General features: G+C 41.1%; 1 protein-coding gene across 3 annotated transcripts in view; it reads right to left on the bottom strand.

Annotated features, from left to right (window-relative positions):
* Positions 1-467: 467 nt before the first annotated feature.
* Positions 468-15,272, bottom strand: part of gsk3ba (glycogen synthase kinase 3 beta, genome duplicate a) — a 35,852-nt gene continuing 21,047 nt past the window's right edge. Inside the window, exons 4-11 of one of the 3 annotated variants that reach the window (XM_019353012.2) lie at positions 10,612-10,722; positions 8,909-9,039; positions 7,359-7,465; positions 7,049-7,146; positions 6,829-6,936; positions 5,121-5,307; positions 4,603-4,701; positions 468-3,884 (exon numbers count right to left, since the gene is read on the bottom strand). In XM_019353012.2, coding sequence (XP_019208557.1) covers positions 3,850-3,884; positions 4,603-4,701; positions 5,121-5,307; positions 6,829-6,936; positions 7,049-7,146; positions 7,359-7,465; positions 8,909-9,039; positions 10,612-10,722 — 876 coding nt within the window. In that variant the 3' untranslated portion in view covers positions 468-3,849. The remainder of the gene's footprint in view (positions 3,885-4,602; positions 4,702-5,120; positions 5,308-6,828; positions 6,937-7,048; positions 7,147-7,358; positions 7,466-8,908; positions 9,040-10,611; positions 10,723-15,272) is intronic. The other 2 variants (XM_013276195.3, XM_003452895.5) reach the window with 2 other exon arrangements.

Here is a 15,272-nt window from a genome sequence, read left to right as displayed (position 1 = left end):
ATTCAGCTTTTATGCTCCTTATATCTGGAACAAACTCCCAGAAAGCCTCAGATCAGCTGAAACACTCAGTTTATTTAAATCCAGGTTGAAGACTCACCTATTCTCAGCTGCATTTGAATAAAGCACCAAATCCACACTTAAGTTTAAATTTCAAAACCTACTTTTTAACTGATTTTATCTACTGTTTTGATATTTGATTTTATATACTGTTTTGTTTGTTTGCTTGTTTTAATCAAATTTAAATCATGCTTTTTATTTGTTTTTGTTTTTAATGTCTCTGTAAAGCACTTTGAATCACCTTGTTGTTGAATTGTGCTATATAAATAAACTTGCCTTGCCTAAATGTCAGGTATATTTAAGCTGCTACCACTTTGGTTTGAATTTTTTTTCTTTTAACAAAATCAATCTGATGTCTACGAAGAGACGGGAACAAACACAGTAAAAAAATCTCAAACAGACAAATTTTATGATCATTTCCAGGCTATCCTACTCTTTATTTAATGCAAATTACAGTACCAGGGAACTATTCCTCGGAGCACGCAGAGGGAATATTTACAGAGGCGCACATTTAGCATACCTTCACAGAACAAAAGGAAAAAACAAAAACAAACAAACAAACAAACAAACAAACAAACAAACAAACAAACAAACAAACAAACAAAAAGAAATAGAAATTTCAGTCACAAACAGAGGCATTCAAGTAGTAGTACTGTTATACAGGATGTTTTTGTAGTATTTTCTTAAGATTCTTCTTTTCTATTACCCCAGTTTAACCCAGTCAGCATATGACACTAGTGTATATGTCAGTATAAGAGATTATACTAGCTTATACACTTTTCTTCTTTTTTTTTGGTAGCCATTGTGGTGCTTTTATTGAACTGGAGTAAGAGAGTAGGGGTGAAGTGGTCAAACCTTCTGGTGGAGGGTAGCAACACGTTCATGAATGCAAAATTACAGCAAGCGGGAGAGACAGGAGAAAGGCTACATGACTTGACCCCTTAGGTGCTACTGAATTTCACCCCCTGAATACTCAAGAGCAGGAGGAGAAACAAGCGAAGAGGACAGAGAAACAACGAAACATCCAAAGAGAAGAGAAGAAGAAGAGTTATTGCCTCTGAGGATGGCTCATCACAACTACATCATGGTTTGGCTTTGGTAACAGAACCAACACTGTGAGTAATACAGAAACTGCACTGTATCGTATATAATATATGAGGCCTTTTTTTGTTTGTTGTTTTTGTTTAAAACCCTGCTGCCATCCACAACACACCACCCACCCAGTTCATACCCCGAATCTGTGCCAGGACTGCAGTACATGTGTATGAGTGTGTGTGTGCCCCCCAAGATAAAACATCTATTAAAATAAACACCTGTCTACTATATCTTCAGTTCAAGAAAAAAATTACAATTAACAATGTCTGTATATTACATTTAGTGTGCAATGAAAAGAGCAGGGGGGGAGGATGTGCATCGGGTGGAAGAGGGGGCGCGTGAGTGAGCACGCGGATAGCAGGACATTCAACAGCACCAAAAGGGAGAGTCACAATATCAGAGGGGGGCGGTGACAGTGGGGGTGGGGGGTTGATGGCGTGGGCTGGGTGAGGGTGGAAACAAGGCGAAGGTGTATGAAAGCAAAGGCACTCCAAACTATAGTTACACTATACATGACTAGTTCTTGTTACAATAATACAGCTGTAATCTACTGTACTGTACAGGTAAGATTGAACATATGGCTGGATAAAGCTGATCATCGTCGTCGTCGTCGTCGTAATCTACAATATCCATAAACAACATCGGTTTTGCCCTGATTCGTTTTTTTTTTGTTTGTTTTTTGTTTCATTTTTTTGTTTGTTTTTGAATCTTTTTCATTCCGTTCCCTCACCCTTTGTCATCTTTGTTTTTGCTCATAAACAGTACATGGGTCTGCATATATACATACCTTGAACACAACATGGAAGAAAAAAAATCAACATAACATAAAAAAAACAACATACAAGTCATACAAGTCAGAATTTGGTGAGGAGCATTTATACTGTATGTACAAATTCAGTTTTTATTTCCATTTTTCGTGTGTGTGTGTGTGTGTGTGTGTGTGTGTGTGTGTGTGTGTGTGTGTGTGTGAGTTTTTTGTTTTCTTGTTTTTTTTGTTGGTTTTATCTTTTTAATTTTTTCGTGTAAATGTAGTGAGTATTCTCCGTAAATAAGACGATTCGTCAGACTGTACCGAGTGGCTCTATGTGCTGCGGGGGTGGAGGCGGCCAAAAAGAAAAGGACGCTCCGGTCGGTGGTCGCAGCGCACGAGTCAGCCGGTGGTGCGCCAAAGACCGCGGGCCCAGAGTCGAGCGTCAAAAAACGAATCTCGAATTCTTCACAGAAACGGCAAGAGGAAGAGAGAGGGAGAGAGATTCAGACGGGGAAAGGGTGGGGGGCACGTTTGTCTAGACGCTGCACTGTCACAGAAACACTGTTACAGACAGAGCCGGTACAAAGACGGGGAATAGAGCGATGCCCTAAATCCATCTACAGCCTTAATACAGACGACACAGGGAAGTGGCTGCTGGAATCTAACCACACTCCAGCAAAGAAGAGAACAACAACAAAAACAGAAATAAAATAATAATAAAACACCACCTTACCTAAATCTATTGTCTTTAGGCAGCGGCAAATATTGCCACTGCTCTGCCAGATATGAGCTCACCATAAATGATTTCTGAACCATTGTAGTTAATATACATATATCTATATATACTTTTTATACATAAGGAAAAGTAATATATAAACTGTGTGTGTATGCATGTCTGTTTTGTATTGTATGTATATATTATACAAGCACACAGGACCAGATACATGTCACATCCATCGCACATGGCAATCCAAAAGACGTCTGCCCAGGAGTACAAAAAAACAAAAAAAACAAAAAAGAAAATAATTAAAAACAAAGTTGAATAAAACAGCTTGCTAACCATTTTTAAAAATAACCCCGGGCAAAGAAAAAAAACAAAAAAACAACACTGTCCAAACATGTCCTCCCAAAGAGGACTGTTTCTTCCCACATACACCAGGATCATCATGCATCCATGTGTGTGAGGATGTGTGTGTTTGAGGGTGTAGGTGTGTGTCTGTGTGTGTGTGTATTCGCGTGCGTGAGCCTCATGCCTTGTCTGCGGAAGTGGATGTGAGAGGGCTTGGTGACCCCCAGGTGATCCTACCATACTCAGGCCATGCACTACAGAAAGAACCAAAAGGGGGGCGGGGTTTGTTTTTGTTTTTTTTCGAGGAGGAGGGGTTGGCCAGGGGACGGAGGGGTCAGAGGTCAAAGGATGCAGAAAAATGGAACAATGGAGAGGGAGGCCAGATAGAGACAGAGCAAAAAAGGGCGACAGCTCAGGACTTTTCTACAGATTGTCCTCTTAGCAGGCTAGCATTGTGTATAGGTGTACAGTGTACTTTTTAAATCAACAGTACAGTTGACAACACCTCTGGCCCTGCGCTTCACTTCCCTGTCGAGAGGGCACGGAGAGGCATCTTTGACGGAGGATGGAGAAGAGTTCAAACAGCTTTATGAGGAGGCCGGGTTTGGGGGTAAGAGAGGCAGACTGGGGATGCTCGGTTTGTGGTCAGTTAGCTGTCGAACCCGGCCTGCTTCAGCATCGCTCCGCTGCTGCCGGGGAAGAGGAGCAGGGCAGAGCTGAGCTGAGCAGAGCTCACCCCCTGGCCAGGGCAATGGAGAGGCTGAGGGCTGGGGCTGAGACCGGGGCGGGGCAGGTGCTCTGTGGGCTCAGGAGGTGGAGTTGGAAGCTGAGGCAGAGGCGGTGGTGGTGGTGGGACCTCGCTCTGTGCTGCTGCCATCTATGAACAGGAAGAGGAAGTGCTCAGTTGAACAGCTGGTTTAGAGATAAAGGCAGAAAAAGAGTTACAGAGACACAATGAGAGCGAAGGATACAAATCTGTGTACACAAACTAGACTGAACAATATAAGCAGCAAATGTGAATCGATAATACTACGCAGGTTTTTTAGGTTAAACATAAGCATACATGAGAAGAAGAAAAAAACACTAAACTTTTTTAGCAGTTCTCTGAAGTGTAAACATAATAATTAATAAATGTGAAGTAAGCTAAGCACGTCACATGACTGGGAGTGAGTTTGGGCTTATGGCATCGGGCAAAAGCCGCTGCTGTAATAGAGCACAGTGCGAAGAATTTATAGCACAAAACAAAGCAAGGGTGTTCAGAATTTTTTAAAAAAAACCTCAATTATCTTGTTTTATTAATAATTAAAAGCCAAACTCACAGCTGAAAACACCTAACATACTGCCAAACTAAGGTGGTATGTTAAGTAAAGTCAACCCTCCGGCGAAAACAGCGCGCGTTGTTGTTTGCAGCGTTTAGTGCTCACAGAGCGTTTCGGAGACATGAGTACAAACAAACGTCTGGCTTAAGTTAAATTGAACTTAAATTAAAACTAAAGAGCCTGACCTTTAGGGGCTGAAATTGTTTTTCAAATTAGCAGTAAGCAAAGCCACAACCAGTACTTCAAAGTAATAAATATAGAGCAGCTAACCACATAAAACAAGGGTCTGACGGAGGTAGCGTGGCTCTAACCTGTGGTGGCAGATGCATTGGTTGGGGTAGAGGCGGCAGCCTGGCTGCGAGCGTGGGCAGGGATGAGTATGGAGGCCAAAGAAGGATTACTAGATAGTTCTATAAGAAGAAGAAGAAGAAAACACCATGCATTACCACATTATGCTGTTACAAAGTTACCTGCAGACCAAAGATAACATAAAAGTGCTGTTTTAAGATGTGCTTAGATTTACTTACGGATAAATGCTACTGTGAATACGAGATAACTGACATGTCCCAGACAAAAAAATAATTTAAATGTACTTTATATTCTCCTAAAAAGTCTGTTAGATTGGAGTATCTAAATAAAGTAAAGCGAATTATTCAAAACAGATAGCACCGAAAAACTTTAAACCCTCAGGGCTTCACATTCCCTTGAATTTGTTATTTTAATATTCGTTTTTAAACCGTATTTACAATGCAAATGGGACTATGGGAGAGGTGTTATTTTTTTTAATTAATGGTTTCTCTTCCGAGGAACGCTTTGTGAGTGCGCCTACCCTGGGTAGTGAAGTTGAAGAGCGAGGGCTTCTCTCGCCCGTTGGGCAGTTTGATGCTGGGGTCGCGCAGCTCGTCAAAGAAGGAGTGTGCGCATGCCTCTAGGGGTGTGAGGCGGGCCGTGGGCGTGTACTCCAGCAGGCGGGAGCACAAGGCGATGGCCTCCGGAGGCGTACGTGGCCGGAACACCTGAACGTCAGTTTGAATCAACAATGAGAACATCACGAGTTTCCAAAGAAAAGAGACATTTCAGTATTATTAGCACACACGCATATACAACACATACAACACACACACACACAAAGAGCATATGACTGGATGAAAAATGAATCTTTACTGATATCCTATGAAAGCTAATGCACTTTGTCCAATGCATTTTTTATGGCGTGCTATGAATGAATCAGTGGAAGCATATGACTGCTGTAGCCCTGCTCCCTCCTGATTGGCTAATTGCATTTTCAAATAGAAGAGCTGTGCTTAGCTGAGAAAGACCGAAAAGAGACTGTCCTTTAGATTTTAAAACCTGTTTAGTTCTCAAGATGAGTTAAAACAAGCGATGACGCAACATCATGATGTTGGGAAGTAGCGCGTCAGATGATGAAGTAACTGACTGAAGCAGGATAGCACAGGTTTAACATCAGTCCACTCTAAAACATCAGGCAGATCTTATATTTGCTTTGAGCCTGTGCCAAAGCTCTGATGCTGCTGATAATGGGCGCAGACGTTGTGCTACAGGTGGTCAAGAACAAAGAGAGTGGTTGTCTTCAGCTCGATGAACCAGTGCGTCATTTTCAAACTCCTCCCTGAAGCAAGTCTTGCAACTTGGGAGTCATGGTTAAATGCTTCAGCTGTTTTGAAGCATCATCTAAGTCAACTTTCATTTCAGCAGTAACTGGCACTTTAAAACTGCATGTTCTGAATCACCAGTCAGATCCGGTACCAAGTGCTGAAGATGTAGCGTTCTACCAGCGTCTGTGGTGTTGCATCCTTCTCCCATAGATATCCTTTCAGGATTCATTGAGTGTCGTGTCTTGCTCTTATAAAGTCTAATATTTTTTTCTTTGTTCAAATAATTATTGGGACTGGAAAAGCTTAAAAACCAATAGGAGATAGGAATTCAATATAAAATTCAGGACTGACTTATTCAAAATTGGAGAAATAAAAAAACATTACTCTCAGTTAAGGATGTCAGTTGTTTAGCTGACCTGGTTTGGTCGAGACTCTCACTTAACATTAAAACAAAGCATCTTTGGCAGCATCAACACCAAGAAATCACACAACTGCATGGCACGTTCGGGAACACTGAGTAGGATTTCACAGCCTTCATTCCAACTGTCCCGAGTTTGAAATAGTTGATGCAAAAAGTACACGACGCCTCAGATTCATTGCCTGGTACTCAATATTTGATTTGCACATCCGCACATTGTTGTTAGCTACCAGTGACCAGTGCTCTGAGCACGAGTGCTGCTGATTCCATAATCTCGATCTGGGGGAGAATAGTGTGAGCTGCGTTCTGTAAATATTTGGTAAATGCAAATTCTTTGCATCTTTTATTTTTTAGAACTTGGTGCAATTATGGCAGTAATTATTCCACATGCAGGTCTATCAGATAAAGATGATGATGTTGGATGGTTGTGAAGCATGCAGGCAAAACAGGAATGGCAAAATGCTTTTGTGGTGGATCTTAAAGAAGTAAAAGGGCTCCTGTACCTGTTGACTCACCTTAGTCCAAGGATGTGCCTTGATCTGGGGGAATTTGAATTCAGTGTAGTTGGGGTTCATCTCACGGATCTGCTCTCGGGTCGGGGTGCCGAGAACCTGAAACACACAGGTGGAACCATTAGCCCGAGTAATATTACATCCAACCTGAAGCATTTTTTGTTTGGGAATATTGGAATACTTTACAACTCTTGGTTAGTACGGTCATTACCTTGATGATTTCCACCAACTGGTCCACTCCGCTGTCACCAGGGAAGATCGGCTGTCCCAGGAGCAGCTCTGCCAGTACACAGCCGGCTGACCACACATCTAAAGGACAAGGCAGGAGTCCAAATGTAAAAGCAGAAGAGGAGCAATGATGACTTGTGATTCTACGCTGCTGTAAAGATGCTTATAAACTGCTTTGAGTGCTCAAGCAGAGTAGAAAACCACTATATAAGAACCAGTCCATTTATCATGAGTAACATACAATCACATTTCCTGCTGAATGTACATGTGTCAGTCTGTGTGAGTTAGCCTACCTATGCTGGAAGTGTAGTCAGTGGCACCAAAGATCAGCTCAGGGGCTCGATAGTAGCGAGAGCAGATGTAGGACACGTTAGGCTCTCCGCGGACCAGCTGCTTAGCACTGCACACAAAATCACAGCAAATAATCATCATCACCATCTGCATACTTCAAAAAAGGGAAAAAAATGAACCTGAAGAAACACCCAGTACTGAGGATTTACACGTGTGATAAGACCTCAGAGGACTTCACATCTAATCAAACACACCGCTAAAAGGAAGATTTCTACATTTCTGCTACAAATATAATCAGCATTTATGTTAACGAATGAAAAATAAATAAATCATCTGTTTTCAACAATGTACGGTGATCTCAGTTTGACTTTTCCCGTATAATGTGCCTGGCCAAAAACAGCTCCCACATTATTATGTTGCTGGATTTAGCTTTAATGAAGGCATTGCACTCTCCACTGCATTGGTTTGATACGTTTACGCAACATTTATTACGACATTTTCACTCGAAAGGTGGGTTCATGTTTTCCCACTAACAAATTGCACTGATGATGAAACGGTTGGTCTAAAGTCTTCTACAGCACATCCCAAAGCTTCTCAGTGGAGATAAAGTCTGGACTCTGAGCTGGTGTGAAAATGATGTCTCGTGCTCACTGAACTACTCTCTTCACAATTTAAACCCAGTGAATCCTGACAGTGTCATCTTGGAATATGCCTCTTTTATTAAACAAGAAAAAAAATCCATTAATGGAAAAACCTGATTATTCGGCATATTCAGGTAGCCAGCTGTCCTCATGTTTGGGCAGATAATGTTGCTGAACTTAGACCTGAGCCACTGAAGCAACCCCAGATCATAACGCTGCTTCCACAGGCTTGTAGGGTACGTACAGGTATGATGATGATGGGTGCATCACTTTTATCTACCCCTCTTCAGGGGTACAGTGTACTCATCTCCCAAGAACAGAGTGAACCCAGACTCATGATACCACGTGACCTCTCAGTTCAATCCAGGCGGCCACACAGTGTGTATCAGCTAAAGGGTGAAACTCTTCAAAAGGAAGAGAGTAACATTTGGGGAAACAGACTAACTGGGTATGTTTAGAGGTAGAGACTGATTTCATTCTCATGCTCATAAATATAAAGTCATATGAAGCTATAAGAGAAGAGATGTAAACAGGGCTCAGCCTCGTTTGCTTAATTCCAACAAAAACTGTTGTAAGAATGATGTACAGCAGTGTTACAGGGGCTTTTTCTTGGCTGTGCATAGTTACAGTGTGTGATTTGCTGTCTTCAGGACACTGTTAAAGACTGAGAATGAGCAGTGTTACTTCTGAAACCATCCAAGCGCAACATAATCTAACAGCGTTCTGAAACCTTTACACAGATCCATTCCTTCATTTCCACTGTCCATGCTAAGCCAAGCTAACTGGTTGCTGGTGCTCACTTTTTATGTTATTAGACATCACAGCAGTACCAATGTGAACATCTGGCGCTCTTTTGTAAATGCCAAAAAAAGGAAAAATTCAGATCAGTGTAAAGCACGACTGTCCCTCACCTGCCAAAGTCACAGAGCTTGAGAACAGCCGTCTCTGGATCCAGCAGCAGATTCTGGGGTTTGATGTCCCGATGGCAGATACCAAACGAGTGAATGTAGGCCAGGCTCCTGAAGAGCTGGTACATATACAACTACACAGGAAAACACACACACACAGAGGTTAGAGAAACAGCAAACTCAGCTTCCATTACAGCATTAAAATATAGAAACTCTGGGCTGTATTTCAGCTCCAGAGAATGAATTTTACAGCAAATGTTTAGACTCCAGTTTCACACGCTGTTTCTTTTAACTCCTAAACATTGTCACCCAGCTATGTAGAGAGAAAATGGAATAAATGAAGTGTTTTTACAGACACATACTTTTTAAAACTAAAGCAATTTTTTTAATCCAAATTCATTTACTGTTTCAAATTTGCCGCCTCAGGTCAATCTATTCTTACAAAGAAGATCAAGAAATGTTTGACTTGTTAACACAGTGAACTAGTTGTTTAATCCTAATTGATATTACATTGGTGTAATACTTTACTTTCAAAGAGAACTGAGCACTTCTTTTGCTCAGTGGAACAGCAGGTGTAGTAAACAGTAGGTGTGTTTTATTTTTAATTGCTTCATTGATACAGAAAAGTCCTTCAGATGGAGCTTTTTTTGTGCCTCTGCTAATTATTCCCAATTTGTTTCGCACATCTGTCATCTAAGTAAGTCCTAAAAAGTAACATCTCGTGTGTGCACACATGATGCAAACTAACAAAGCAGTAAAGTTTCACATTGTGGAAAAGAAATCAGAAGACAGAGAGGAGTTTTTCTGAGATTTTCTGTGATTTTTTTCTTTTAAAATCTAAGACCTGAACAAAACACAAAGTTAAAAAGTTAGTAGAAGGCATCCAGGGGAAAAACTAGATGGGATATGCAAAGACACAAATTTTCAGTTAAGCTGTTTATATTTAGTGTTTAGCAGTGAAACTCCCTCAAAATATGATAAATTAGCTTTTATCAAAAACAAGCTGATAACACAGCTCAGTGAAATCTGCATGGATCTTATGATGCTCGTCGAAAACTCTAATATTAGCTGAGCCCTATAATCAAGTAGAAGAGTTAAGCCACATTTTATACCAACACAGCTGTTTAATAAAAACATAAACATGTTTTAATTCGATAATATTATTTCTGTAGAAAAAGGAAAAATATGTACTTTAAAAAATGTGAAGATACAGGACACATAATGTGGGGTAGTGTGGTTAAAGTGAACCTACAAGCAGTGTGTCTCATATTAAAAGTATAAAAATTCTCCAAGCCCAAATTTGTCACGACTGATTCATGTACAAAAAACCTGCACCCCATTTTTCTGATATATTTAGAGTCTTTATACTTGCAGCTTTCACCAGACTAACTACGATTTAAGTAAGCTGCTGTAACTAAGAATTACCAGAGATAATCACTTAACTATTGTCAATGTTTGTATTTCAGAATTGTTACATGGTCATCTCATAGTACATCTCCCCATGCTCTGTTTTAACCTTCTGTTTACAAGGAGGTGCCAATGAGAAGTAAGCAGGATTAAAGGAAGGCTTGCTCCACCAATGAGGATTGTTTTAAAAGCTACTCTAGTAGACTCTAAGGAAAAAAAATATAAGATTGGAAACATGCCCGTCAAGTTCACTTTAAACTGAGTCTTTTTCAGCCTTGTTAAACAGACAGAGCTTTTACCTTCACATAAACCATAGGCAGAGTCTGTTTGGCTCGGCTGTAGTGTCTGGCCACTCTGTAGACAGTCTCGGGAACGTAGTCCAGAACCAAATTCAGATACACTTCATCTTTCTGTCGGTGAGAAGCAAAAACAGAAAAGAAAAAAAACATGGTTACACTGAGAGAAATCATGCAAACTGTATAGAAAAGATTTTTGTAAGCTAAAAATGTTAAGCAAAACAACACAATCTTGGAAAATGCATGAATTTAACTCAAAACTTGTGATCTAAATGTGCATCCCCCATCCTATTATCCCGTCTCTCTCCTCTTAGCTGTGATGCATCTTTTCCTAAGAAAGAAGCCGTATTCATGTTGACGTAATTGATGCTTTCTTGCAGCCTAACTGGGAATCCATTGTATCTCTCCCTGCGGGCAGGAAGCACACAACCGTGCGTCATAACGGCCGGTGCCCTGACAGTGGCCGCAGACAATGATATCATTTCCTCGTTTCCTGGTTGGTCAACGCCAGTGTTGGAGGGCGGGGTTGTGTACGTTGAACTCTGGAGCGCACTGACCATGAAAGGATGTTGTATCTGGGGGGTTCTCCACCCAATTATTCTAAGACTTCCCATTTCCTTTAAAAAGTAAGCCATTACAGTGTCTTGAGGATCTCAAGCTTAAGGCTATAAATCATAAAAGGTTAAAATGCAAGACTTAAGAAATAACTTCATGAGGGAGGTTACTCACAAATGCATTCGTGATGCATTCACAGCTAGCCTGCTCAGGCTCTGATTGCATGCTAAGAGGAACAGCAGAGGCCTCTGCATAAAACACTATGCCCATGTTAAGGGGTTGGGTGATGTGAATAAATCAGCACTGAGTGAGCAGTGGTGTTATTTGGAAAGTGTCCATCATCAGAAGAAGTGTCTTCTTCTAAGCATTTAATGCTAACAATAAAATCAGTAACAGAATACCAGTAGCAGTAACAATGTAACAAACTGAGCACTTTTCTAGAGGACAATCCTGGAATTTATATATTTTTCATTCATTCTCTACAAAATATAAGCACAACCTCAGTCCTGCTGTCTCTCTTAATACTTTGACTTCCCTCCCAACTCCATAAATCATTCAACAGCCACTTAATCACAAATTGTGGTCTTATGAAAAATGCCCAAAACACTGGACAGAGCAGATTTGATCTAATATTGCTCAAACTAGAGCAAGCTGAGTTTTAGTGGAGGGGACTATTCTCACCAGGGTATTGGTACACATTTGGTGCTCTAGTAAGTATTCATAGCACCAAAATGGTGAGGCGGGACTAACCCAAAATAAACTACACAGGCCATGTTGTAGTGAAGAAACATGGCAGCCAGCACTGTGGGCCACTGATGTGTTTTAAATACAGCTGAGGTGTATGAAGCAGAGCGAGTAGCTAAACCTGGCCATCGCTTTATTGATGGTGTTGCTTTTCTTTCAAGGGATTTGCTGATGCAGTCTTCAATCTTTGCAACACAACCGACTCGCCTTCAAAATATAAGTTGTGTGCGTTCACTGTTTATCACTAGCAGAAGGCTCCTTCACTCGTTTCCAACATAAATGTAAGATAAAGTGTAAATGGACTTCACATGGGTGTGCCTTCTGTGTAGGGGCATGTAATACTGTGATAAACTGCATGTTTGATAGCAGCAGCCCATCACCCACACTGTAACTGCATCTGCAAAGCTATATATCTCATGTGTTCCCTCATCACGACATCTTTGAGAGGATCAGTGGGCGGTGAGCGCATACCGCTACATGTAATCATGTAGCACTGACTGGTATTGAACAGTATCTGCACAGACACTCATGAGACATCCCTCTTTGAGTAAAAAAATAAATAAATCTGAGCTTTTAAATTACATTTTAATATAATTATTCCTTGCTTCCCTCTCTCCCTCTTATCTAGTCTGGGACTGAGTGTCTGGATTCCTTTTGCCTCCTCTCCCCCATCTGTTAGCAGTGCTGCCCAACATGCAGCTTAGGCGCTGGCTCCCTGCAGGTCTGCAAAGCAAAATGAGTGAGCTGGGCCTGTGAAGAGCCTCCAGACAGACTGTGCGGTACACTTCTGTCAGCTCAGTGTCCTGCTTTGTCCTGACAGCTCTCTCCTGTTCACACTCAGATGACTGGACACATACACAGGCAGCGAGCGAAGTACAGGGCCTTGACTCCTGGAAGACAGATGGACAGGCACGCACAGGGTTTCCGATACTGGTGAGTATACCTTCATTTTACAATCTCATCCATCACCGGCATCGCGTTCACTCTTAGCACGCTATCTCTGTGTGCCTTTCTCTTCCACCAATCATAGCACACAGCCATCTCTCGTTCACCAGCAAAACTCCCATTGATTAGAATTGTGACGTCTGGAGAGCCCGTTACACCTCCTTCTAGTGCCACTAAAGCTATATTTAGCCTAGCAACAGCGATGACTCACTTCCTGCCTCACTACAAAGCCACTTCCTTGGCTTGTTCCCGGAAGGTTAGCCAGGCAGGATCCGATTGGCTCCTTGTTCACTCCCAGCTAAGCAACCCAGCCTTTAATTTGGTGAGAAAAACTGGCTACGCTATCTGTCAGTAAGCTTAGCAGAATGTCTTCAGTATGTAACGCACAGTATGCATGTCAGTCTTCACAAGCGAAGCTTTTATTAGCATGTGTGTTTGCACTTCTGTGTTGACATTATGAAGCATATTTAAATGCATATTACGGGAGGAAATTACACAACTGCGAGTGCAAATGAGTCTGTGAAATCACGGAAGGCAGACAGCGGCACAGAAGGAGCTCGAGCAAGATGTGAGGGACGCTAACTGAGTCCTTATTTTGGCCCACACTAATGAAGACTGGAACATGGCACTACGAATCTAAGAATAAGTCTTTAATATGTGCAGGAGCAATGCCAGATATGTCAGCCACAGCCATAAACTCTCACCTGTCTCTCACTGGTTCCTGGGAAATCCAGTGGCAGCTCTACCAGATTCATTATCTAGATGCAATGCTATTCAACCACAGTGTCTCTATTAAAATCCGGAATCACTTTGACTTAATAGCTCAAAAAAACCCCAGAAAGAAGCAGAAAGCTACACTGGTATGTTATCCAAAGCCGGATCAACCAGTCAGGAGGACCGGAGGCAGAAGAGGTGCCCCTGGGCCTATTTGTTTAGTATGTTTACACAACCATCCTTCAGCTGAACTCAAAAATAGCCACACAGGCTCATTGTCAACCCATCAGTTCATAAGTTCACTGCACTTCATTTAAAAATATGCACCATCCGAGCGCAACATAATCTAACATAATAAAGAACTGAAAACTTGATGTAGATTTATTTCTCATACATAAAATATACATTTTTATTTTGTCTTTTCTAAAAACGGTTTTTTGAAAGTCCTTTAAAGGCACCAGCAACAAAAACAAAAAAACAACCAGTGCAGTTCCCTTTTCCTTTCCAGCTAATTCACCAAGCACGCAAGGTTGTCGAGTCATTTACGTCACTTAAATCTGTTTGTGACGTGCTCGTCTTTCTGCTTATCAGACAGCATCTCAAAGCGTTTGCTTCATATCTGAAGAAACATTACTCAACGTTCACTTTTAGCAACTCACAAGTCAAACCTGCACTCTGTTGCAGTATTAATGGAGAGGCACGCACTAGACTGTGGTTTCTCTAGTCGCCAGTTTCTGAGCCCACAAAAAAAGAAAAAGGAAAGACTGATGTGAGAAATGCCCTAAACAAAAAAATCACAATAACAATAACAAGAAGAAGAATCACAAGAAGAAGAAGAAGAAGAATGTATGCCTCAAACAACTAGTCAGTGTTACATTCTTAATCACCCAGACTGATTATAAACGTGGAGAAGACTTTGAAGAAATAGTGGACACCAAAGATTAGGGCCTCCAATTCAGTATCATTCAGTATAACAGACTAACAAGACTCAGTGGGAGCAATAAATATGATTTGGGTTTTTGACAAAACAATAACAATAAAATCTAATAGGATGTGACACAGTGTACTTTGATTTGCTCACTTTGTAAGCTGCAGTATATTAAAAAAAGATGTGTTAACTAAAGTCTAAAGTGGGTACAGATGAGTTCCATGTTAAGAAAACTCATCGTTACACATCCCTCCTGAATCACATAATGATGTCAGTTTTAAGACACTGTTGAGGTCAGCAATGTTACAATGCCCATGTTAGAAAAGTGCATCAGTTGCACATCATTAAATTAACTGGACATGATCAAAGTGATTTGCAACACTAATGTGTGACATTAACCAAAGTCACAGCTCTATCATTAAGTTACTATTTCTTTGCAGCATTATAATGTACAAGTCTACTCTTATGTTTCTCTTCTTTTTTAACTGTCTGCATTTCATAGTCCTCAACAAACTCATACACTTTTTAAAGTTACACCTTTTTGCCTGCTTATTAATGCAAATATCTAATCAGTCAATCATATGGCACCAACTCAAACTGAGCATCAGAATGGGGAGAAAACTGATTCAAGTGTCTTTGAATGTGGCGTTGTTGTTGGTGCCAGACAGGCTGAGTTTTTCAGAAACTGCTGATCTACTGGGATATTCCCGCACAGCCATCTCTAGGGTTTATAGAAAATGGTCTGAAAAAAAGAAAATATTCTGTGAGGGGCAGTTCT

The sequence above is a fragment of the Oreochromis niloticus genome, linkage group LG16 (genome assembly GCF_001858045.2).
Source record: "Oreochromis niloticus isolate F11D_XX linkage group LG16, O_niloticus_UMD_NMBU, whole genome shotgun sequence".
Taxonomy (NCBI): Eukaryota; Metazoa; Chordata; class Actinopteri; order Cichliformes; family Cichlidae; genus Oreochromis; species Oreochromis niloticus.
Note: the sequence above shows the minus strand (reverse complement) of the source record. Positions and strands in the feature narration are given on the sequence as shown.